This window comes from Pezoporus occidentalis, unplaced genomic scaffold, assembly GCF_034315485.1.
Source record: "Pezoporus occidentalis ecotype Australia unplaced genomic scaffold, CSIRO_AGI_Poc_V1 ctg200, whole genome shotgun sequence".
Lineage (NCBI taxonomy): Eukaryota > Metazoa > Chordata > Aves > Psittaciformes > Psittacidae > Pezoporus > Pezoporus occidentalis.
This window is the reverse complement of record NW_026913857.1, coordinates 939,689-965,364: the sequence shown is the minus strand read 5'-3', so window position 1 is coordinate 965,364 and position 25,676 is coordinate 939,689. Positions and strand designations below refer to the sequence as shown.

The window sequence follows — 25,676 nt, the reverse complement described above, 5'->3', positions numbered from 1 at the left end:
TCCTCAGCTCCACTAGCAATATTAGCTCCCTGTTCCAGTCATTTTCCCATCTGCTTCTGATGAATATGTTGTGATTTACTGAAAGATGTAGTGACAGGAGAGGTGGTAGTCTGTGGCTGGAAATGAAGTATGTCACTGAACAGATTGTATTCCAAAGCCGTTCCAATGCTGTGTGAGCTCTACTGAGGAGAGTTTGTAAGATGAATGAGATGAGCCCCCCCTCCCGCCTCATTAGACATCAAGGAATCTATGTGACTGATTCTTACCTCTGAGGAAAAGCTTCAATTGGACCTGTCACCTTGGTAGACAAAGAAGGAATCCAACTGCAAGACATGTACCAGAGGAAATCTTAACTTTGCTGGTTCTCTGACTCATGGAGCAACTTGGTTTCTGATTATTCCCTTTGTCACTACTAATGCTTCCCCTCTACTGCCTGCAGTGATGGCGGATGTCAACTTTTTGAATGGGAATGGACACAAATGTTCTGGCAGTGCAAGTAACTATGGGGAAGGGGTTTGAATGTAGTATTGCAATCCCTAGTGGCAGCCTGGGCTGCACCATAAGGTCTGTTCGTGAAGAAAACAGTGCTTGTGGAGAGTACTTCAGTAAATGTTCATCGTGTTCTATGTGTAAGTCAGTACAGTGCCTCTGGGTGGATAATTTTCTGGTGGTTATTGGGGTACTGGAAAAGCCTTAATGTGCTTCCTAGAGCACTGTGTGTATCACTGTGCGGTGATACTTAACTTTTGCTTTGAATCAGTTCATCTCTGCTTTTTTAGTGGAAAAATGATGTCCCTGAAGAACAACTCTGAGTGTCTGCGTTTTTTGGAAAACGGGGGTTTTGGAGACATTTTAAACGCAACCTGAAACTTCAGAATTGTAAATAATATATTTTAGCAGCCTCATTCTTGGATGTCTTGTGTGAGATCAGTTCAGAACTAAGACTAGTATGCTGTGTTATTCAGCATAAACACTGAGTTTTCTGGGTATGAAAAGCCTTCCTTTCCAAGTGGTTATAAAATAGCCCAGTTAAAGACTTTTGTCCTTGGCCAAAACTCTGAAAGGAGAAGTTTGTCTGGGATCAGTCCAGTTGCGAATGCCTCTGTAGTGAACTGCAGGCTTGTTATAATGGGCTGAGTTTTTACAGATGAAGATACTGAAGCAGATTGATGGGTGTGTTTCTGTACCTCATTCTTGTCTTCTGTTACCCCTCAAGGTGGCAGAGTGATGACATCTCTCGCCTGAGACATTTCTTAGATTAACAGAATGAAAGTTGTAGGTGCCCCCATCCCAGGCAGTGTACAAGGCCAGGTTAGATGGGGGTTTGAGCAGCCTGGTCTAGTGGGAGATGTCCCTGCCCATAGCGGGGGTTTGGAATGGGATGATCCTTAAGGTCTCTTCCAACCCAAACCATTCTATGATTCTATGAAATGCTATAGTGCTTTTTTCTGCTTTTGGAGGAGGAAAGTAAACAGTTGTGGGAGACCCTTACAAATACTCTTATGGGTATAAAATGCCAAAGTATTGACAGAGTAGCAATGGACCATGCTCTTTATTTTCTAAAATGCGTATGCAGTATCTTTGGCTGGGTAAGGAGGAATAAGTAGGAATTTGGTTTTCTGGAAAACCCACATGAAAAGGAGGTAGACTCTGTCTGTTCTAGTGTATTGTCATGCACTTGCAGGGGATTGGGATGCAAAATTCCTTGGCGTTGCAGTGCTCCTCTATTCAACTGAAAACAGCATATCATGGTCAAGGTGCCCTTATAGAGAATGATATTGGGTACAAAAACTGGAGGACAAAAGGGAATCTCTGGAGCCAGCCAGCTGTAACCAATTACTTTATTTTTGTGGCTCTGAACTAGCTCTCTTTCAGACATGCTTTACTGGGGAATCCACTTCCAATTTCAGACTTGGGCTCATGAGCTTTATTTCTACAGCTGAATTTCCATTTGGCTTACAAATACTACTTCTAAGTCCTGTAATACTGTTTGGAATTTCAGCCTGTACTTTGGGAAGCTGCTTCAAACAGATCCTCCTTTTTTTTTCTTGTCTTGTTTGTCCTTTAGGTCATCCTTGCATTTAAAACTAAGGAAATCTAGATAGAAACGTATGGGTTGGCTTGTTTTTTTTGAAAGTTGGTGAACAAAAATAGTACAGTAATAGTATGCTGACTGCCTTTGTGGGTTTTGGCTAAGAAAAAGAGCTGGATATCCAAAGGAAAAAAAAATGAGGGAGAACTATATGTGGTCTTAAACTTGTTTTCTGTTTTACAAACCATTGTGCCACTTGTGTGCGTTACTTAATATCTATTAGAATGTATTTTAATGAAATTTTTTTGAAACTTAAGTTTGTTGACTATGTAACAAGAAGTAGGCAGTCTGAAATAGCACTGCAAACAAGTGAAGGGAAAACTTTGGTCTTCCAAGAAACTTCACTGGTGTAGAGCCTTCAGTGTGGCTTGAGGGTTTTTCAGTGGTTGCATCTGTATTATAAACACCATCTTGCATAGCTGTCTTGCATAAACTCATGTATTGCTGCATCACTGAGAAGGACGTGCCTTCCCATCTGGAGATGACAGTACTGCAAAGTCTCTGGTTTCAGCAGTTGTTGCAAGAAGTTCTGTAGTGAGATTCTTCTAGGGAACAGAATTCCTGAGCATTGGAAATGAACAGCGGTAGGAATACACCAGTTCTGTGACTTGATTAATTCTTAAGAAGTTGATGCAGATGCCTCATAATTCTGACCATATCATACTTATTTGATGTAGCATTTTGGGAAGCCCTCTGAAGGGAAGAAAAATCTCAAAATGCTGTGGGTAAAGGTGTGAAACTGGAATACTTTGCTGTCATAAAGCTGTTTAGATCAGCTGGTTTTGCTGATCAGCAGTAAACATTTAACAGCCTTGCGGAATCTTTTCCTGGCTAGAGGTGTCTAACTTTGTTACAGATTATGATAAAAGCAAACAGCTAAGGTTGCTGTGAATTAGTAAGTTGTCAGAGTGTTTTAAGTCTGACGAAGATATATTGAAGTCTAGTTCTCTGCATTGCTGCACCATTAATTTCTGGTTTATTAAGAGTTTTAAAAAAACCCCAACCAACCAGCCAAAACTCACAGGTTCAGTATCTACTATAATGCTTGTGTACTTCTGGTACATGAACTGATCTGGTAGGTTTTGGATAGTTCTATAAAAGTGGGTATGAATAATTACTTCTCCTGTCTGGCTTTTAGTGCACATAGCACACTTGTTACCGAAGAATAGGTAGTGCTTAAGTTCCTTGCTAGCTGTTCTAGGAGTAATGCTGCGTTGATCTTCATGGTGCTCTCTGGGCCTCTGGAGCTGTAGTTCTTCCAGGCTTGTGTACATTCCTGGTATCTCACTGGCTTTATTTGTACATCTACTTCATAGAGTGCCCATTATTTTCTTATTTACATAGTTTGGAGGGGAAGAATTAAGAGCAGGACCCTCTGGCAGTAACTCACACTGAGTAATACTAATGTAACCACAGAACAGTTCTCAGCTAGGTCAGTACATCTGGTCCAGTACATCTGTCTGGTAGTGCAGCAATTTCCATCTTGAAGCTTTCAACCTCTAGATTTTGCTGGCTGCCAGAAGGTGAAAATACAGTTGTTTTTTTCTGTTTACTTGCCTGCCCTAAATCTGCTTGTAGCAGGCTGTGTGGTAGATAATCTTGCCTTTGACTGCTTGTGTCACTGTAGCAGTTGATGATACTGCAGCACCAGTGATATTTAAGGAAGCTGCTGTGCTCAGAGCAGTAATGCTTACAAGTGCTACAAAGAAGGAAACCTTATTCTTTATGTTTTGCTTTTTGATGCAGACATTTGAGATCGCTAAAAAGTTGGGATTGAACAGGGAGCTGTGTGTTTGTAAGGCTGTATTTTCCCAGGGAAACTAAAAGGAATGTTAAAGTTGGTAGGATTTGACACATGTTGCAGGTCAGGATATGGTAGTTGAGTGCTTCACTTTATATTCAGTACATTGCTTGTGAGACTACTTATACTCACAAAATAGATACAAATTTTATCTCTTCCTCTATGCTAAATGATACTGGAATGAAACTAAGAAGATTCCTGTCATGCTTTAGTGTTTGAAAAAGCTGTAAGTAACAGACATCCTGGAACTGCTTGTTTGTGGAATCACAGAAATGATAGTACCACTGCTTGTATTTGGAGAATAACTGAAATTATAAGAAAGCTATCACTTTTTCTTATGAAAGTGTGAGCTGTCAAATAGTTCTTGATAGTGTTTTATGAAAATGTTTCATTGCTTAGGAAATGAATTGTATGTATTGTGATTTTTTTTTTTTTTTTAAATGGCCCAAATGTCCTTTGAATCAAATGTAGTTTCTCTATACTGTTTAATGTAATGAAGTTTCAGATGGAAAATGGTGTTCATTCCTCAGACTAAAATTTGAACAGCTTGCTTTTGCACCTTCAAGAATGCATGAAGAACAAATAGGTTGGGAACGTGTTTAGAATGTCAGGGCACGTGTGTTTTGAGGTCTCTTTTCCCCTTGTGTTACGTAAAGTCTAATTTTTCTTAATTTTGAAACTTGCAGTTGTCTTTTGCTCTGGTATTTGAGAGAAGATTGTAAATTGTTTCTCAACAAAAGTGTGTGGATCCTAAGCCTCTGGTATTTTCTATAAACAGTCTTCCTCTTTCACTTCTTTCTCTCTTGCATTGAAACCCAGCTGCGCATAGTGCTTTCCTTTGAAAGGGATTTTGTGTTTATCTGACTTGTTTTGAATGCAGTAAAAGCTGGATCTCACTTTCTATCATATCTATCTGTATTTAACAAAATGCTGTATCAAACAATTTCAGTGGCATTTGGCTAGATTATAGATAGTTCTCAGATTAATAGCATTTCTGTAGTATGAGAGGTTTAGGGTTGGAAAGAGTATTCTCTAAACATGGTTCTTTGTCCACCTGTTATGTTGTTTTAGCTAGAATAAGAAACATGCTTTAGAATGAACTTGATTAGTTTATACCCTGTATTTTGCTGTGCACTAAACATTGTTGGTTTTATGCAGTTGTGAGTGGTTTTAGCTGACAGCTTTGGAGACGGGCTTAAAGCACTGAATAAAACTGCCTCCTTGTTAAATGAATGCTGGGGGGAGCTGTAAAATGTTGGAAATAAGGATTGTTAAAGAAGTCATTATATGAAAGAACAGATTCCCTTACCCTTTGCTTCCTAAAAGGAAACCCTCTTGCATTCTAATGCTCTTCTGGGATATTACTTACTGGAATTGGTATAGTAGAATCTTAAATGTGGGGTTTTGGTGGGGTTTTTCCTGTTAAAGCTAACTGGTGTTTTCCCCTACTAGTATCGTGTTTATTGATACTTTTAAGAAATGTATGTTGTGAGACTATAATCATTCCTTTCTCTGGCTATAGTGCTTAACTGGGCTGTCTATATAGGTTTTCAGCTACTAACCTGTTTGGAACTATCACGTTACTTGACTGCGTTAACTGAAGGTTATCCTGATGTTCTACAGACTCCTATCTGTATTGGTATGCCCCTTTGGGCATCCTAGAGCATCTCCTTTTAATCAAACTCTTGTGCTGCTTAAATAGTTGTCTTATACTAGCCTCTGCAGCAGATATCCTCCATTACTGCCTCGAAATACCTGTTTCTATGTTGTCATTAACACATGCAATTGAAGATCTTTAATTTCTTTAATTAAAGTTGCAATGCCAACTGAAACTTCAACAGAAACTTGTGCCATCACAATCTTTCAAAAGTGGTGGCATGGTAAGGGTCTGCTGTCTTTGATTTCACAAGTTATTTTCTAGATAAAATAATCGCTGGCAAATAACAAACCACTTGCTAAGAAAAAAATACGGTTAAAGAGAGTGAGAAGTTTCTGTAGTAAGTTCCTCCTGCCCTAGAAAAAAGATCAGCTAGTTTACATGAGTGTCAAAACTATGCTCCTGGTGAGATCTCCATTATCTTATGATACAAGTAGTTAGAGTAGTACAGCCCTGACTCCTGTGTCCGTCATGTGGTGACTGGCTGCTTTTGCTACTTTGCGTCTGTATTTTCATGCGCTGGTTTGGAGGAAACTGGATGTGTAGTGTAAATAAAGGTGATTAAAAGCAGTTCTTACACGGTCGATTTGGTATTTGCCAGCCAATAGCATCCTTTAACTTTCTGTATGGGGTGAAATTAGTTTAGATGAGGTGCGAGTTGTTTTGAATTGCCTGTATCATGTTAGCTAAACATGCATGAGGATTAGGCAGTTGTATTTTCTAAAATTCTTCCTGAACCAAACTTGATTTTTTTTTCCTTCATATTGGGTAGCCCTGCATTGGGGGGGGTGGGGGGGGGTGGTAAGAACATCTGGAGTAGGGCGGTTCAAAAAAGCAACCTGTGAGCTGATCTGAAGTGTAGGGTACCAGATAAGGGGAAGGGGAATGTCGATGGGACAGGGAATGCCAAATGTGGACGGGGGTATCCCATAGCAGCCATAAATAGGCTTTTTCACCTCTGAAATAGTCTTTTTTGTTGGTTTATTTTTTGTTGCTGTTGTTTTTCTGGTTTGCAGGGGGTAAAAAAAAAAAAGGAGCCAGTTTTCCTCCAGAGCACTAAGAGAAGTAAGGTCACCCTGGAGAACCCCAGCTATTTCACATGTGATTTCTTGTGCTGTTTTCAGTAGATAAGGTTCTTCTTAATTTGTATACTCTGTAGTGGAAGGAAGTAGTTTCTAGGTTATCTGATCTGTTGTAGGTGCCTCTGAAGATATAATTTTTTTATTACTATGTGTTCAGTTTTTTGTTTTCTTAGGTTTTTTGGTTTTTTTTTTGTTTTTTTTTAATGGTATGCATAACCTTTTAGCCATGTGTTCAGCTAATCCACACTTCTGGTTCTGATCAGAAAGAGCCTGGCTGTATTTAAACATAAAAGCACTATAAATGTAGCATACAGCTTTTGGTCAAGATGACTGGTAGGTTCCTAATGGTAGCAGGACAGTTAGGAGCAACTTTTGAAGGGTAGCTGAAAAAATAACCCTTAATCAGTAGCCAGAAATATAAATAGGCAGTCTCTGAAAGTACTGCTTAATAGTTATCAGGTCAGACTGCATTTCACTGAGCCACTGCAACCTCTTTGAAGGCTCTAGGAGTGATGGCTAGCAGTAAATGAGGCAGGAAATGCTAAAATTTGGTGCTGGGGAATAGAAGGCATGTGCTAAACACACAGGAGGGATCACTACACAAACAAGTACTCCAGAAGTGCCAGATGAAGGGAATACCTCCTGAAGTGTCTTGTGATAGTAAAATGACTTCACAGATGCAAATTGTAAGAGCAAACACTTGTCTCCAAATAAAAAAAAAAAGGCAAAGTGATTATAGCCAGAATTAACTGTTCCAACATACCTTTCTCAGGGATGACAGAGTTCACAGATGCAAAACCACTGCTCTTAATTGGGAAAAGAGATGAGATTATCTGGGATTTTGGAATTTGCTAGTTCAGATTTTCTTGCTCTGCAGGAAAATAAACCAGTACTATCCTGCTGGTACAGAAGTACTACTTTTCTTTGCCTATTTGGCAACACATGCCAATGAGATTAAGTTTGAGAATAACTTCTCTGTTCTGTTTCACTGAAACTCTCAGATAATTGGCAGACAGCAGCTGCTTGCTTTATGAAGGCCTGATACAGATAAACATACCTGGAATAAGTAGTCAGTTTTCTTGAAACAGTACATCAGTTCTTCTACATAAAAAATAAATTGGTAGGATACAAGGGAGGGTGGTGTAAAGAGTATGAAATACTGGCAGTGATATTACATAAAAGGAAACCCAAGTTATTTTGTGGTAGTGTTACATATGTTGAAGCTTTCTGTTTGCATTTAAATACAAACCAGCATATAACTTTTTCTTCCGTTTACTGTGTGTTCAAGGGGGTAAATGTTGGATGTGTCAGCTGAAGAGGGCCTTCGAGTTAGGGTTTGAGAGTACAGTCCTGAAAATCTCTGGGGCTGGATATGGTGAAGATGACTCTTTAGACATCTACTGCTGTAGGTGACTTCTACTGCTGAAGGTGAATCTTTAGACTTTTACTGCTGTAGATGTCATGATAACTGTAGACATATGGTACTTCCAGAGGAATCTCTTCTGCCCTCTCTACTTTTTCCCTTGTTGCTAATAAGTGCTTCTGTGGCTTTGCAGTAAACTGGAGAGCAAGGAATTGGTGTGGTTTAAAACTAAATTTAAAGCATACACCTGGTTTTGTTTCCCCTTCATGTGAACCAGGGAGAGAAGTAGCAGGAGCAAACTAGCAAATGGAAGGTTGGACTGCTGCTTTTGGCAGCAGCGTTGGCCCACACTAGTTTGCTGATGGTAAAAATATAGTGTGAGCACAAACGGAATTTTTGATGTGTGGAGTATATACTACTGGATGATACCAACTATGGAATGAGAATGCATGTAAAAGGAAATATTCACTCAAGCCTGACTTCACTTCTGCAGCTTTATTGTTTAGTGCAGCAGAGATGTTTTCTCTCACCCATTAGAGCTATGGAAACAGCTGAACTTGTAATGTTATCTGTTCATAGCAAAGCCTGTGAAACAGGATGGTTTGCGTCTAAAACTGATGAGGTACACAGTAGAACTGTTAGTACTAGGTGAGGAAGGCAAAGTGAAATACTTCTTTTTGTCCAGGAGCAATACTTCCTGTGAAAATTATGACTTGTTCAGTTTGTAGTGTTTTAGGAGCTAGGTTGCATAGGTTAAAAAAAAAACCTGAACAGACCAACATAAGCTACATGCAGCAGCTTCTGTGTCTGGGAAGTAGTAGATGTGCCCTATAATCTTGAGGATGACTTCCCTGGGTTGAAGTTTAACGTTTCAAGGTGCAGGTCAAGATTTCTAGAGCTCTTGGCCTAAATAAGAGACCTTGTTTACTCTTTGCCACTGGCTAAGCTTGATCCTTTAAAAGAACAACTAAACAAACAAAAAGCCTGTGTTACAGGTCTTGTTGATGATAACAAGTAATGAGTGGTGTCCCTCAGGGATCGGTGTTGGGACCCGTCTTGTTCAGCATCTTTGTTGGTGACATGGACAGTGGGCTTGACAATCTTGCTGAGGGTGTGCTCAATGACACCAAGCTGTGTGGTTTGGTTGATATGCTGGAGTGAAGGAATGCCATCCAGAGGGACCTTGACACGCTTGTGACGTGGGCTGATGCCAACCTTATGAAGTTTAACCATGCCAAGTGCAAGGTCCTACACCTGGGTGGGAGCAATCCCAGGCACAGCTACAGGTTGGGCAGAGAAGAGATTCAGAGCAGTCCTGCGGAGGAGGACTTGGGGGTGTTGGTCGATGAGAAAATGAACATGAGCTGGCTTCAGTGTGCGCTTGCAGCCTAGAAAGCCAACTGTATCCTGGGTTGCACCAAAAGGAGTGTGACCAGCAGGTCGAAGGAGGTGATCCTGCCCCTCTACTCTGCTCTTCTGAGACCTCACCTGGAGTATTGTGTGCAGTTCCATGTCCTTTTTATGTTGAGGACACCAGAACTGTTGGAACAAGTCCAGAGAAGGGCCACGAGGATGATCAGGGGACTGGAGCACCTCCCGTATGAAGATAGGCTGAGAAAGTTGGGGCTGTTGAGCCTGGAGAAGAGAAGGCTGCGTGGAGACCTCCTAGCAGCCTTCCAGTATCTGAAGGGGGCCTATAGGGATTCTGGGGAGGGACTGTTCATTAGGGACTGTAGTGATAGGACAAGGGGTAACGAGTTAAAACAGGGAAAGTTTAGATTGGATATAAGGAGGAAGTTCTTTCCTGTTAGGGTGGTGAGGCACTGGAATAGGTTTCCCAGGGAAGCTGTGAATGCTCCACCCCTGGCAGTGTTCAAGGCCAGGCTGGACAAAGCCTTGGGTGGCATGGTTTAGTGTGAGGTGTCCCTGACTATGGCAGGGGAGTTGGAACTAGATGATCTAAAGGTCCTTTCCAACCCTAACTATTCTATGATCTCTGAAGTAGTCAAGTAAATTCCTACAAGTTTTGTAGAAAACAGGAACTTGCCACAGCGCTCAGAGCATGGGAGTGTGTGTGGTCTTGCTCTCCAGACAGCCATGAATGCGTGCAGGGGAGAGGCTTTCATTACATATCCCAACCATGGGAAAAACTTAATTGAAGTTAGCAGTTCTTATATACCCATGTCCTCAACTGTTTGATGTAAATCTGTAGGAAACTGGCTTTGATAATTGCGGTGCCCATAACCTATGCCAGCACCACTCCCTTATTTGCAAGGAGTAGTGCTATCAACAGAAATAATTATCCCACAAGGTTTCATAATGGTAGTTGTCACAGCATTGCTGTCACTGAGAAGCTTTTGGGAAGGGCGTAGGCCTGCTTTTACCACATGCATTGGTCTGATGTTTTGAAACATCTGGAGGACTTCAGAAGTGTCCCGTAGATCTGCATGTGAAGAGGCTCATCTCAGAAGTGGTCACTGGGTCTCTGAAATGTGATTATTTTTTCCTAGGTTTTTTTTTATTAGTTGGAAAGAACATTTTGTTCTAGGCTTTTTGGTGGGGTGTGGGAGAGTTCCAGCTGCAGGCTGTCTTTTGGAAGTGCTGGCCATCTTGTGAAGCAAAACATTGGCATAAAAATGTGCTGGTCCCTAAGATGCACTGGGCTTCTGGAGCTGTTGTAAGGGTGCGGAGGGAAGAGAAATGGGATGATCCTTTTGGAGAGGTGTTGTGAGAGGTTTCAACAAGGAGCTTCTGTTTATGGAGCTCCAGTTGGTTGTGGGGAAGCTTGGGGTCTCACAGTGTTCAGTAGCAGGGAGCTTGTGCCTTTAGTCCTTGTCCCTCTTCTTCCTGTGCAGTTCCATCCAGTTGTTGCTCACCAATGTGCTGCTCAGTAGGACAGTTGAGAAAAATGAAGGATCGGAGAGGGCTCCTTCTCTTGTTGTAGCTCCTGGTGCTGCTGCTTAGAAAAGCTGACTTGGCAAAGCGTGGGTGGACATGCCTGTGTTCCTCCTCCTCTTGAGTACTGAAGCCCACTGTGTCCTTCAGGACAGCTCAGCTTAGAAAGGCAGGGACTTGCCAAGAATTGCTGCCTCAAGAGCAATCAGACTTGTGCACTTGCCAGCACAGGATGGTGGGTGGGTGCAGTCCTGTTGCGGCTGACAAGATCCCATGACATTACCACTGGTTCATTTGGTATGTAGATGGTTTGGGTAGTGGCAAGGAAATGTGTGGCTCAAGTGCTGTGGGGAGGGTTTCTTTGTGGTGAATAAGTTGAGTCCTGGCCTAGAAAAAAATGAAGGTGTCTGCTGGCTGTGGGGAGGAAGGAGGCAAGTTTTGACACTTTTTTTTTCCTGTGAAACTCATATGTATGCCTGGTAATTGATTTCCCTCTTTTCACCAGTGTCAGATCAAAATAAAATTTGCAGGTCTGTAATTAGAACATAAATAGTAAAACTACTACTCAATTTCAACTGTCCTTTTGTACAAATGAAACTCTAGAAATTGGCACAAGGAAAACCTTCACGAAAACTTGTCATTGCTAATCAGGATGAATGAATTGAACTTTCACTTTGCTTGCATATCCTTCCTATTTAAAGTTTCCAAAAGGCCTTTTAACCTTGAACAGCTTCTTTCTTTCTCTTTCAAGAGAATTAAATCCCAAAGACCTAAAATGAAATCAAGTAGCCTTTCCCAGTTACTTTTTTTTTTTTGTGAAGATGAGGAAAACCCAAATAAAATAATCCTACTAGTCTGGTTTTAACTTTCAGTGGAACTACTTAGATTCAGTCCTTCTTAACAGTTACACAAATACAAAAAGTGAAATTACAGAATACAAAGCTAGTGATGATTTTGTCAGGTTCTCAGATAAAAGTACTTGTAGAAAGAATGTTGTCTTCAGGCAAGCTAAAACTTGCTGGCATATTCATGGTAACATAATGTCTTTGAAAGAAAGCATGTGTATATAATTTGTAAGATTCAAGCTGGAAAATCAAATCATTCCTATTTTAAGGCTTGGTGTTTAGGTTGCCTGGGGATCATACTGAGACCACGTGTCTTTCTAGGAATTGGTCTCTTGTGATGAGGATCTGCTGTGTTAACTGAGTGCTACTCTCTTGTGTAGGGTTAATAATAGGTTTCAGGATACTAGAAGGCCTAGCATGAAATAAAGTGTTGTTTTTCTGCTGTGCTGGGGAATCTCTTAATATTCCAGAGATACAGTAGCCTTCCCTGTGAAAACAGGGGTGAGAAGAACAAGTTCATTTGTAGTCCAGCTGTAAAGCTCTTCATTATGTGTCTAGCATCAAGTGTTAAATGTATATTGGAAAAAAAAGTCTGGTTTTATGCTCTAGAGTACTTAAATTTGAGATTATTGCAATCTTAAATCTGTTCTTGTTTGTGCTCACAAATATTTATCAGTCCTGCAATTCAGACACTCTGCATGTGACGTTTTAAACTATCTTCCTGTGTGACAACAGGTCATCCTTACCCAGAGAAAACTTTAGTCTTCTGCAGGACAGTGCTTCAGAGCCTTAACAATGAGACCACTTGCTTTCATCCATGACCCATTTCTCATTTGTTTGCAAAAAGATACAGGGCTCTACAACTGCATTCTCTTGTTACACAAACTAGTTAGTTACATACACAGAATGTAATGGCAAGGAACATTACCCTTTAATGGTATTGTCTGTACTTCTTTTCCTAGTCAGTGATGGTCACAGAACTGCTCTTACAGCCCTAGCAGTGAGTGGCTGTTGGCCTTCTGCAGGTCAACCAACAAATGATTTTGATCTGCAGATAGTTTGGATGTAGAGCCAAATCACTTCAAGGTGTACCTCTAAGCAGATAATGAGTTCTTCTATCTTTTTGTTTTTTTTTAGTCTCCCCTGCTTGGCAGGAAGTTAGTCATCTTTAAATCTTTCTCTTGCTTTTCTTTTTCATAATCTTTTCCTGACTGTGATATTAATTTTTAATCATAAAGGCTGTAGGAGAGGGTATATGTGATCAGTATAGAGTAGACCTCACCAGTAAGACAAATGAGACTTGTAAGTGGAATAACTTCTGTAGTTCTTCAGGTAAAAGTATGACATCTGAGGATCAGGCATGGAAGAGACTTCTGTGCAGTGAAGTAAAGTTCCTGAGCTGAGAGTTAGCAAGAATGCTACAGGTGACAGTGCTGTGATGAGAAGCATCTACCTGTCCTAAATCTTTGGGCTGGGTGGCAGTGAATTCCCTGCTCATGCAATGCAAAGATTTTCAGTTGATCCCTTCCCTGGGGAAGGAGTTATGTCCCCCTGAGGCTCAAGACTTCTCTGAATAATTAGTCTGTTGGGTCTCTGTCTTCAGAAAGAGATGAAAGAACTGTTGAAGGCTGTTGAGTTACACTTGATGAAGGAAGTCAGTGGGTCTGCAGATAGTCACATAAATTAAAAACACTTGCATCGTCTTTCCTTAATAGATGAAGCCTTTAGGATTAGAGATTAAAACCAACAAAAGTGGAAAAAAAAAAACAATAGAAAAGTTGTATGTGAGTGAATAAAATTCCCTTTCATGTAGTTTTACTTTCCCTAAATTACTTTGTTTTTCCAAATCATGCCTGTTCTTCCTCTTGTCTTCTCCATTCCTGCATGAGATGTGGGAAGGCCATCATAGGGTTAAAAAAAACACCATTAAAAAAAAAATCCTCATTTTTTGAAATGACAGAGAAAATTTAGGGATTATTCTCCAAAGTTCCTTTGATTCTAGAAGTAAAGTAGTATTTCATCAGCTTAACTACTCAGTATTTCATTAGTAGTTTATTTATTAAGAATGAATAAGATATCGATCATTGGCAGGTAAAGAATATTTGAATACTCATAATTCAGGAAACAAAACTTACCATGGTGGTTCTTGCTTTTGCCCCATGTATTTGATGATATCAGGATATTGTGACCAAATTGCTTCACTCCTTTTCTGTATTTCAAATTGGTGGTGGTTTGTGCCAAACTTTTTTTGTTTATTTCTAGGTATAATGGATCCCTTCCTAATGGTGACAGAGGGCGCAGGAAAAGCAGATTTGCCCTCTATAAGCGACCCAAGGCAAACGGAGTTAAGCCCAGCACTGTTCATGTGATTTCTACTCCTCAAGCATCAAAGGTATGGGGCAGTGGGGCATATCCTGTTTTTTCTGATGGTCCTGGGTGGTGAACATCTCCTGAATTACTGCCGATTTATCTTGCTGCTGGTCCATTCTTTGGTAGTCAGATATATTTGTTTTAATAAAAAGACTGCAGTGGATTTTCTTTCTGGGAGTATAATCTTCAATTTTAACCCAGTTACCTGTTTAAAATAGTCTTTAACTTGAGGTATGAGAGAACCTTTCTGCTGCTGTTCCAAAAGTTGACTTTGTCAGTGCTGAGCCACGGGGTAGTCAGGTGATGCAAATAAAAGCAGTGTGTTAATTGCTTTCTTACTGGGTTAGTATGTCTCTTTCCCCTTCAGGAAGTTAACATAGTATAAATAAAGTAGTGAATGCCTCTGTGCCTTTCATTTTTGTTGCTAATAATGATATTGTATATGTTACCTGAAGTTTGGTGTAGATGAAGTTGAAAAAACAGCAAATACGTTAATTTATGGAGGAAAAGCAGTAAATATGTCAGTATAGTAATAATATATAGAACTGTCTGATTAGAGTTCTGGTTATGGAGCACATTTTAAGCTGCAGAAAGTCATGCAATGTCTCCTCAAAGCCTTTCTCCTAGAAGCAAAAAGTGACTAGAGCAACTGGAGGGGGAGTTCTGTGGTGATGACACACAAATGGATGGTGTAAGAGGTGTACATCACTTTTACTGAAATACACATCAGGGGAGGGAGAGAACCTACACCATTCTCAGATGTGTGCTAACTTAGACCAAGAGAGGAATACCATTTAATACAGAGTATAGGCTTATATTTTCATTTACAATACATACCATACACAGTAAGCACCTAAACTTATTAAAGTCTACAATGTCAGAGCCTGTTATTTTAAAAGATTGTATAGGATATGCCTAGAGGAGCTAAATATGTAGTCTCTGTAAGTATTTTTCACTGTCTGTATCCTCAAAATGAAAGCATTTGGAAGTTGCATCTTTCTGACTAAGTAAACTTTCACAATAGGCCTGTAGTATATGTTTGTATGTTGGTAACTCTGGTCTGTTGCTTAAAGATTAACAACTTTTAAAAAAGTGTTATATAAAATACTAGCTGATGGGAATATATGTGTGTTCTTGGTGGATAATCTTAATCATTTGGACTGCAGATAGTATTTCAGCATTTGAGTTGCAAGATATTTGAATATTGCAAGGTATCTGGTTAACGTTCATTTATGGTGTTACTGTAGTGAAGATAAAATGTGTGCTGTACAAATTAGTGCCCTTATAAAGATAGCATAGGGCTGAGACATTAAAGCCCCTCCTTTGAGGATTTGGATTCAGGTAGATATATCAGCTTGAATGTATTCTTTTGCACTTTCTCTGAACCCTTATAAAAGCCCTTTTGTGTATTTATACTGTTGTCTGGCACAAGGCAGACTTGTGCCAGAACAGTGATGCAGTGGATTCCCGTTAGCACTCTTTTGATGCTCAGAAAGAAATCTTACATTTTAAAACTCTGTGGTAGACTTTTCTGACATCTTAGACACCAGAGTCTAAATCTGTTTCACTAGGGATGGTTTCTGCATACAGCTGCTGTGAAAGACTGCAGAAACATAGACCAGTAAAAAAAAAGTGAGCTGCTTTGTTCTTGAAAAATAATGTGCAGCTTGACCTCAGGAATTTTGTTCTGCTCTCAGTCTTTAAGCCTAACTCTTTTAGGAAGATAAAACAGGGCTGCATAGGGTATTAAGAAGTTTTCTCCCTCTACATCCTTCCTTCTAACTTTCCAGATACCAGTTCTCTGTTTTGCTTTGCTTGACTGTCACTTTGTAAACTGAGGCTTTGAGTAGAAGGACATTTTTAGAGTATAGATGCTTTTTGTGTGGTGGATTTAGAAGTGTTTTGCCTTTGCTGTAGCATGGATGCTGGAGTAAGGTGCATGGCTGGGTTTGTGCTAATTGTATTAATGCAGCAGCTCAAGAACTGTAACTGCCACCAGTTTCGAGTGTCAGCTTGAAAACTGCAATAGATCATAAGAGGATGCTCGTCATGTTCCATTGTCTCTGCTATGCAGGTGTCAAGGACAGCTGGAGTAGCAATTTTTTCTGTAGTAAATTTAGCTGAGTTAATTGCATATGAATCAGTGCCTTTTGTGTTTTCCACTGGAATGCTTGTGGTTTTGCCACTCTGCCTTCTGGAGTTGCCAAAGAAAGTTTAGAATTGTTTGGCCTTCTGAGGAAACGGGAGAACTGGCTGAGGTTCTTAATGACTTCTTTGCCTCAGACTTCACTGGCAGGTGCTCTGCGCACACTACTCAAGTCTTTGAAGACAGCTACAGGGACTGCAAGAATGAAGACCTTAAGCCCACTGTAGGAGAGGACCAGGTCTGAGTTCATCCTAAGAATCTGAATGTGCACAGGTCCATGGAACCTGATGAAATCCATCCGCAGGTCCTAAAGGAGCTGGCAAATGAAGTTGCTAAGCCACTGGCCATCATATCTGAAAAGTCATGGCAGCTGGGAGAAGTTCCCTTCATCCAGAGGGACCCTGACATGCTTGACAGGTTGGCCAGTGCCAGCCTCATGAAATTTAATAATGCAAAGTACAAGGTCATACACCTGGTCAGGGCAATCCCAAGCACAGCTACAGATTGGGTGGAGAAGTGATTCAGAGCAGCCCAGTGGAGGAGGACTTGGGGGTGCTAATTGATGAGAAACTGAACATGAGCTGGCCTCAGTGTGTGCTCACAGCCCAGAAAGCCAACCGTATCCTGGGCCGCATCAAAAGGAGCGTGACCAGCAGGTCGAAGGAGGTGATCCTGCCCAGCTGTTCTGCTCTTGTGAGACCCCAGTTGGAGCACTGTGTGCAGTTCTGGTGTCCTCAGCATAAGAAGGATATGGAGCTGTTGGAGCAAGTCCAGAGAAGGGCCACAAGGACTATAAGGGGATTCGAGCACCTCCTGTAGGAAGATGGGCTGGGAAGGTTAGGGTTGTTCAGCCTGGAGAAGAGGAGGCTGTGTGAGGACCTCATAGCAGCCTTCCAGTATCTGAAGGGGACCTATGAGGATGCTGGATTGAGACTCTTCATTAGGGACTGTAGTGATTCATAGAATCATAGAACAGTTTGGGTTGGAAGGGACCTTCAAAGGTCATCTAGTCCAAACTCCCTGCAATTAGCAGGGGCATCTTCAACTACATCAGGTTGACCAGAACCACATCCAGCCTGGCCTTGAATGTCTCCAGGGATGGTGCATCCACCACCTCACTGGGCAACCTGTGCTGGTGTTTTACCACCCTCATTGTAAAAAATTTTTTCCTCACATCCCGCCTGAATCTTTTTTAGTTTGAAACCATGACCCCACATCCTATTACAGCAGGCCCTGCTGAGAAGTATCTCCCTGTCTTTCTTATAGGCCCATTTTAAGGACTGAAAGGCTGCAGTAAGGTCTCCCTGGAGTCTTCTCCATGCTGAACAACCTCAACTCTCAGCGTTTCCTTGTAGGAAAGGCGCTCCATATTGCAGGCCCTAATACACCCTGTCCTATATAAAATTGTATGATCCCAATTTCTGCTAAGCAGAGATACTCAGGTTCCCATATATATCCAGGCTGTTGATTCAGTGGGCTTTTAGGTTAACACTTCCCCCTGTGCAAGCATAGTTGGAACATCAGTTTGTTCCCTCCTCTTCATAGCCATTAGCAGCATCCTTGTTAGATGTTGTTAGTTGGAGTTGTTTTTGTGGAACAATGGGTGCTGGCAGCTGGTGTTAACAATGAGGTTACTGGTGATGCTGAATACTGAAGACCTGTAATACCCCTGTGACTTCAGGTTTGTGCACATTTAAATTTCTTTATTGGTTTCCAGTGTTTTGGAATTATTTCCATGGATGTGAATTTTAGAAAAATGAAGGAGCTTCATGCCATAGTTCAAGTAACTCAAATGCACATTAGGAAGCTTGAATTGTTGACATTAGCCCTCCAGGATTCCCTAGGATTACTGTGGAAGCATGAATGAATTCTAGAATTGTGGAGTTTGAGACTTTCCAAAGTACTGTGTCAGTGGGCAGGAGAATAAAACTAGCAAGCACTAGAAGGACTCCATTCTAGCAAGTGAATGTTGTGCTTTGATACCTGTTTCTTGCTACTGACTTGATAGAAGATTGCAAATGTCTTAAATTACTGCAGTGCAACACACCCCCCCCACCCCCTTTAATACTGTTTTATGGTGGTATGTCTTGTTATTTATTATGTCTGTCTTGGCATCAAAATTTTCTTTTGGTAACCTGTAGTAGATGAAGACAACCTAGTTTCTCCCCTATGAAATTACTATTTCAAGCTGACTGGGGAAGATCTTTCCCACTTCAAGTCCAATTACCTGCCGAGTTGGCTTCTGCTTTGTGCTATCACAACAGCAGCTTGTGTAGTCACTGGCTGTGTTCCTGCAGCTCAAATCAAGCTTCATGTTGCTACTGGAGAAGAACAAAATGCAGCCAGACAAGTAATTACTAGGTGGGGAAGAGAGCTGCAATTTGTGCTTTGAGTGATGAGATAAAATGAAAGTATAGGATTCTTGTGATTAGTTATCTACTGTAGACACTGCATCTGCTTTGACATACTTCATGAATTTTGAGTAAAAAGACCAGAAATCCTTTTGGCACTGACAGCTTTTTGATGTTTGCTCTGGATGAGAGCTGTAAAGCTCAGCTGCTGTCAGGAGGATGCTGTGTCTGTCAGTGACTTCTGTCTTTCCTATTGGGCTTATTTATGGTGTAATCAGTTCACAGAGCACTAATTTGTTCTGAAGTAACTTAATCACATAGGTATCTTGTGAGACTTGAGTTGTGCAGAGGCAGCTTTTTCTTGGCTCATCAGACTGAGTCTGCCTGATAGTTCCCTTGGTGTAATATCCTTGTCTTAAATTAAATGAGCATCACAATAACATGCTAAGTCCCTGTCCCCTTGCCCTTGCAGATAGTAGGGAATGGTTAGAAGAAAATAGTTAGACCAATTTCATTAGTAGGGCTTAATAAATAACAACTGTAACTTGGTTTGAAGCTCTCCTTCCTGAGCTTTTGGGACCTATTAAGCAGAATGCATGTCAAAGGTTTTTCAAAATCATTTTATAGTGTTTTCTAACAAAAAACAGATGTTTAGTGAAGGAAGGCGATCAAAAATTGCTGAGGACTACAACAGTTCTTTTTTTAATGACTTAAAGTTGCTTTTTGCTTTCATGCTCTCCCTTCAGAGGGTAGACAAAAGATCAAAAAATGCTTTCCTTGTAAGCTGTTTAAACTACATCTGCTCTAAATCAACATTTAGAGTACTTTAATTTGGGTGCCCTTCGAAAGCAGAGGAAGATGCAGTGATCACCAGAGCTAGTGTTAAGAAACTCATTAGTGTTACATTTCCCTGTATGCTTCGGAAGTGTAACCCACTGCTGTGCAGTATCTGTCAGTTTGCAACTTCCTTTACCCTGTCAGAAATAACCTGGGGGAGTTTGGTCTTGTGGTAATGGAGAGCTACGTAGAGACTGTATCCCAGCTGAGTTTAACATGCTGTAGCGTAAGGTCAGATGCTGCAAACCTTTGCTGTCCCTCAGGGAATATCCTCAATTGTTTGTGCCACTGGAAAAGCTTCAAGTAGTATTTATACTGCAGGCAGCAGAGCCACTCATTTCACTGACAGGTAACAATTTCACTACTCTAGCTTTATGTAGCAGGACTTGTTTAAAACTGTCTTGTTCCAGTTTGACTGGGTTCTGCATGCTTCCCTACCATTCCTAAGATTTAGAGTGGAAACTTTAGACCACCTACTGTAGTGGTGAAGGTCTGTCCTGTTCTGCATTTATTCTACTTAGACTCTTATTGGCTGGAATAGATCTGGTATTAGAAGTGCATGTCTCCTGAGAGCTGGGCTGGTTGGAGCCTCTGGAAAGTTAAGAGAAAACACAAAACTGGTTTAGGATCACATGAAGCTGCGTGGACTGAGTGTAATATTCCTACTTGTGTGGTGGTAATGCCTTTTGTTGAACTTGCTCTTGGGGATAACACATCATTGCAAGTTGGCATTACTAATTGAGAACCTCCCTAGAATATTAAAAAGTGAGGGCAATCTACTGTTATGTTCCAGGTGTTTGGGTAGGCTGTGCTGCAGCACAGTTGTGAACAGTCTGACTACAGAGGCTTGTACACAGTTGTTGCAAGAGTCTGGGACTGTTAGGAATAAAAATGAAGGAGTTCCTAGCTACTGATTTGGATATTTCATCACCTGTGTTGTGGGGGGACTTTACATAAGTCTGAAGTGTAATTTTCACATTAGCTTTGAACTTCAAAGCCACTTTAGAGACAGACATTTGGATTCTAGACTGTATAGAATTAGCACATATGACACAGAGCCTGTCCTTGACTGAGACTTGTACCACAGAACTGAAGACAGATACCCTGGCATTTTAAAGAGGCGGCGTGCACATTTTTCTTCTCTCGCCCTCTTTCAGTGAAATGAAAGGTTACTGGAGTATTTATGAATGTTGCACATGTAGGTCTTTTCATGCTCAAAAGAAAATGTGGGAACATGCAGCTAATGACATATATGCTTTTCCTGTTATCTTGAACTTTAATGTCCAAATTAAATTGTTTTAAATGGAATGTTGCATTTTGGAAAAATCAGGTAGCATATACTCAGTCACAGCAGTGTGGAACAGCTCTCCTGGAACAAAGGAGTTGGAACTGCATCAAAGAGTAGAGACTCCTATGCTCCAAGGCTTTGTTGAGAGGGGCAATTATTTTGAAAACACAGAAAGTAATTCAAGCTTCATGGGCCAACAGTAACTTTTCAAAGACACAAACAGCTGCTATTCCTGTTTTACAAATTAGGGAATACTTATTTTCCAGACTGCTTTGAGATTTTCTTGATGGAAAGAACAAAATCTAAATATTTTCCTTTTTCGGAGTCTTTTGTGACTACATCAGTAAAATAAGTAATTTTATCTGTTCACTAAGTGAAGTACTAGAGGGGTGACTCTTGTGAAAAGACAAGATTCCTCATTCCACTGTTTGTAGAGCTCTTGTCTGAGATGTGTTTTATGCTTCCTTTTAGATGAAGGACTACTTTATTTCGTGATCTCGCTCCTATTCAACACCAAAAACCTCACAAAGATTTTTAGGAGAAAACAGGGAGTACTTTATCAGGATAATCTCTTGAAGGGATGGATCCCCAGCAAAGTTGTTATGGTGATGCTTCATTTGCTGAGTGCTCCAAGCTCTTTAGTGTCTTTGACAGTCATAAAAGCAATTCAGAATTCTTTAGCACTATGGGTTTGCTTCTACAAGATCATTATCATTTTTTTTTTATCATCTCATGAGCTTTCCTTTCGTGGCAACAAGTTTGTCTAGCCATTGGCTCTACATCAGAGCTTGTACTTACATGACCTCCATGCAAGGCTGTGTGGTGTGTACAGACCTGTCCTTAAATTCTGCATGTATCTGTTGTCCGTAGTGCTTCTGTCAGTATTTCAGGAAGTTCTGGACTCTGCAGATGCCTATTGTGAGATAATGTGCATGGCAATATATACCTTGGCCTTCTAATTTCAGTAACAGCAGATGCCTATCGCTTTGACTTGAGGAAGCTCATTAAAGGCCCACCACTGCCAACTTGTTTGTTTATATAGTACTCGTTTTCCTCCAGCTCCATATGAGTGAGCTCAGAAAGATCTCTCCTACACCGAGTTTTCAGTCAGGGAATGATGGATGCTTTCTCCTCTGCTTTTTGATACTGGCAAGGAAGAAGGGGTATTGGCCCCTATCAAGCTGAGAAACTGGATTTGGTGTGCTGAGATCAGATTTGCATATTCCCCAGAACTCTCAGGTGACTACTGGCCTGATTGTCTGATTGCTCATGAGAACGAGACCAGTGTCCCAGCAGTTATCTACCTTGGACTGGGATCATTCAGAAGTGTTGCGTGCTCGGCCTTGGGTATTGACAACTACCACTTTTGTGGTTGCAGAGATTTCCTTGGGAACCATTCCTGTTTTATCTTACACCTGTTTAGGTATAAGATAAAGGGGAAGCAAACATTTTGTTGGTGTGGTTGTGGTTTTTTTTAGTTGTTTTTTTTTTTCCATGGCTCCTATGTAGCCAAAGAAACTTCAGATCCAGGGCCTCTTGTGTAGCTACCTGTAGTTGCACAATTCTGTTTCTCCTTCCAGACTTCTCAACTGAGTGAAGACTTAGGTGACAGAGCATTCCAGTTTGCAGCTTTGGTAGCTCTTGTGTCTAAAACCATACTGTTTTAGCTGTTCATCTTCAGTGAGGGATGAAGCAAGGGAATTGGGGAAAGAACCTGGAACTTTCCTGTTGATATAAACCACACTATTATATGCTTACACTGCAGCAAGATAAACTTCTCGGTTTTTATTGCTAGTTGATCTCAAACTCCAGTTAACTGAAGAGATACTTTCCTTTGTAGGATCAGGACTTTGTGGAATTCTCTGTGGAAGCTGTTTTTTGGGTAGTGATTACTGCTTCTGAGGATTTGAGGTTCTGTTCCTTCCTCAGACAATGCTCTTCCTAAACAGCTCCTGTTGCTGAAGCTTAATTGCAGCTGAGAGAGGTTATTCCAGCTTTTCCCTTCCTGACTATAAGGTGTGTGCATTTTTGAACAAGTTGTGCTGTCTTCTCCAACTGACATGAGCAGCAATGCCCCATCGCTACCACAAATAGCTAAAGGTTTGGTCATCTTACAGCTGTGTTAAAACCTGCTGTGGACTCTCTTGCATTGAAAGGACTGAACCATTCCTAAAGAATAGTTCAGCTCCTGAGATTTGCCCTAGTTACATGTCACCATCATTAACACAAATAGTGAAGTGTCTAGATGCTGTACTTGGAAAAAGTTGTCATTCAGTCCTTGGCTTAACTGTGAACTCCAGGAGACTGCTATGCCCCTGGATCTTTGGGGTTGGAGTTCTTCTTGGAGTCCCTCACTGTATGGGTGGACCTAAGCTGATCACAAAGATAACCAAACAGCCTCTCCTTTGAAGCTTCTTCCTTCACAGTATTTTGAGTATGCATCTGTTTAACATGCAGTCTCCTTCTGAGTCCAGAATTCCAGAAGTGGTAATTAAGGACATTAAGATGTGGTTGAGAGATGGTGAGGGATGTGTATTTTTTGTGCTTGAGGTTTTAGAGCGATTGGTGAGTGTAATTAAAGCAAAACTCTGTACTGCATGAATGCAAAGAGAGTGCATGAATGGTCAAAAAAATCTTCAACAATTATGGGCTCATTTCTGTAGTTTGCACATCTGATGGCACTGTACTTCATATATCCAAACCTTACTAGTTTTGCATTTTCTACAAAGCAGGTTTGGAGGAAACGTGGAGTAGGTCAGTGACTGCAAACCCACAAAACTGGAAGGAGGACTGAAAGGAACTTTGCATGGGCTTTGTGGGTTAGTTACGACTGCTAGCCTTAACGTAATGACATTTACTCTTATAAACTTCAGACAATAGACTACTGTGTAAGACACTGAAATTTGTCTTCCTCCCTGTTTCCTTATGCTAGCATTTGGATTTCCATGCTGTTTTCTCTGTGCTTCAGCCCACCAAAGAATTTTAGGCTGCTGAAGGTCAGCAATAAGGCAGTGCCTTGGTGGTCCAGGTGGGAGGCAGGCAGGAACAGAGCTGACCTCGCTTTAGCATGGGCAGCTGCTCTTTATTTTGTTCCAAATGAAAAGCTGGCCTTGGAAAGCTGGATTGTGAAACTTCTAATAGCTCATAAAGTGTTCTTCTGAACTCATCTCTCCCTGTCAAAGCTTTCTGAAATCTTGCTGTTTGGTGTTTTGTCACAAAAATTGACTCTTGCTGCTTGAGTGTAATAAAATAACTGTAAGTCAAAACAAAATGCTTGCAATTTGCTAGAGACAACCCATGTTAAATAGCTTAAAATATCACTGTGTTATGATCTGGACTATTGCTGGGAAGGTCTAACTAGTTTCCTTGGTTGAAAATATCTTGGTTATTTAACATTTTATCTTGGTGTCTGTATACTATAGTAGCAGATAGTGCTGGAGTAGAAAGTATCATGTAAAAAAGCCAGGACTCTTCCTGAGGAACTTTTTTTAAATTCTGGAAATAATAGAAAAGATTTCATAAAAGCATGAAGTTGCATATCTATTAAGTTCCTTTGGATATGGCAGGGGGGTTGGAACTTGATGATCTTAAGGTCCTTTCCAACCCTAACTATTTTATGATTCAATGTGAATTTACTCAAGGTCTCAATTAGATTATAGAAAGTTCAAGTTAAAGTAGCCCCATTCATTACTTTTCCAGAAATGTTTTTGTCAAATGCCTATGTAATGTGTGTATTTAGATGATGCAGCATGTATTTTATGGATATTTTTCTGAACTGCTTTTATGGCTTTTGCCATGGAAATATGTTAGGAACTGGAGAGAGGAAAAAAAAAAGGCATTCCAATTCTTAAAGAGTACTGTAATTTTTTTTGAGAGAGAATTTGTAGCTTTAGTTTGGTGGCTATAGAACTTGTTACAGTAAAATTTGGGTACAGAGTTCATTCAGTAAATCTAAACAGGAGTTATGTGATCTGTACCTTGTACTTTGTTCAGATATTGGACAACTACTATTTATTTACCATCAGTTACTAAAAGACTTTGGCAGAATGCTTTTCTTCCTATTTGCTGTGGGGTTTAAATCCAGACCTTCAAGTTCAGGATGCTTCTTCCTGGTGAGTAGGTGTGAGGAACATCTGCAGATCCTGACAGATCAGCCTGTACCTCCCCTGCAAACCTCTGACATCCAACTTTATTTCTAATCCTTAGTGCTTTAGTCTCCCTGTATACCAGTATCTACATACTTACTGCTGTCCTGTCTGCAATTGCTTTTTTTTCCATTTTTCCTCTTACTGTAAACTCTTGATGTGGAACACTGTCTAATGCTTTGGGAAGTTGACAGTTGTGTGGTGGCAGTGATATGGTGGCATTGCATTGCTTGATTCCATTACCTTAAGGAGGTATTTCCCTTCCTGCATTCTCTTTCTCTCTCTAGATGAAGATTTACTTGCTAAGATGAGAAAGTAGGGCTTTTGGCAGAAACTGATAGATACTTTGCTGGGGCAGGTTGTCTTCAAGTATGCAGTTTGGTTGTATGTGTAAGCAGTGTGAAGACCTGCTCTCTGATGCGGTGTTTTGGGTGAATTGCTGCAAAGTTACTAGGCTGGGAGTTAGTTCCTAACTTTGCCAAGGTTTGGGGTTGAGATGGTTGCATTAAACTCTTAAATAATAAACATAAAAGATCTGGCTCTGACATAGTTTTGAAAGGGTGCATTCTAAACTTACTACAAGAAGATGACATACAATGTGGAAATAAGCTGAAACAGAAACTAGTGGTTTGTCTTTCCCTTACACAATCTTCTTTGTGTCTCATGAAAATATATATAATGCATAACTTAGGGGAACCTTTGATTTGATGAACTTATCCCATCCCCTACCAGTTACCCATCTTGTGCTTCTCCCCTATTCTGTTTTTCTTGTCACTGGGAAGTAAGAGACACCAAGAGTATTGA

The 25,676-nt window shown here is 40.6% G+C and overlaps 1 protein-coding gene across 3 annotated transcripts in view; it reads left to right on the top strand.

The window, feature by feature from the left end:
- Nucleotides 1–25,676, top strand: part of PELI2 (pellino E3 ubiquitin protein ligase family member 2) — an 80,152-nt gene that overhangs the window by 12,976 nt on the left and 41,500 nt on the right. For all 3 annotated transcript variants that reach the window (XM_062618446.1, XM_062618447.1, XM_062618445.1), the window contains exon 2: nucleotides 13,998–14,127. In XM_062618446.1, the coding sequence (XP_062474430.1) occupies nucleotides 13,998–14,127 (130 nt within the window). The remainder of the gene's footprint in view (nucleotides 1–13,997; nucleotides 14,128–25,676) is intronic.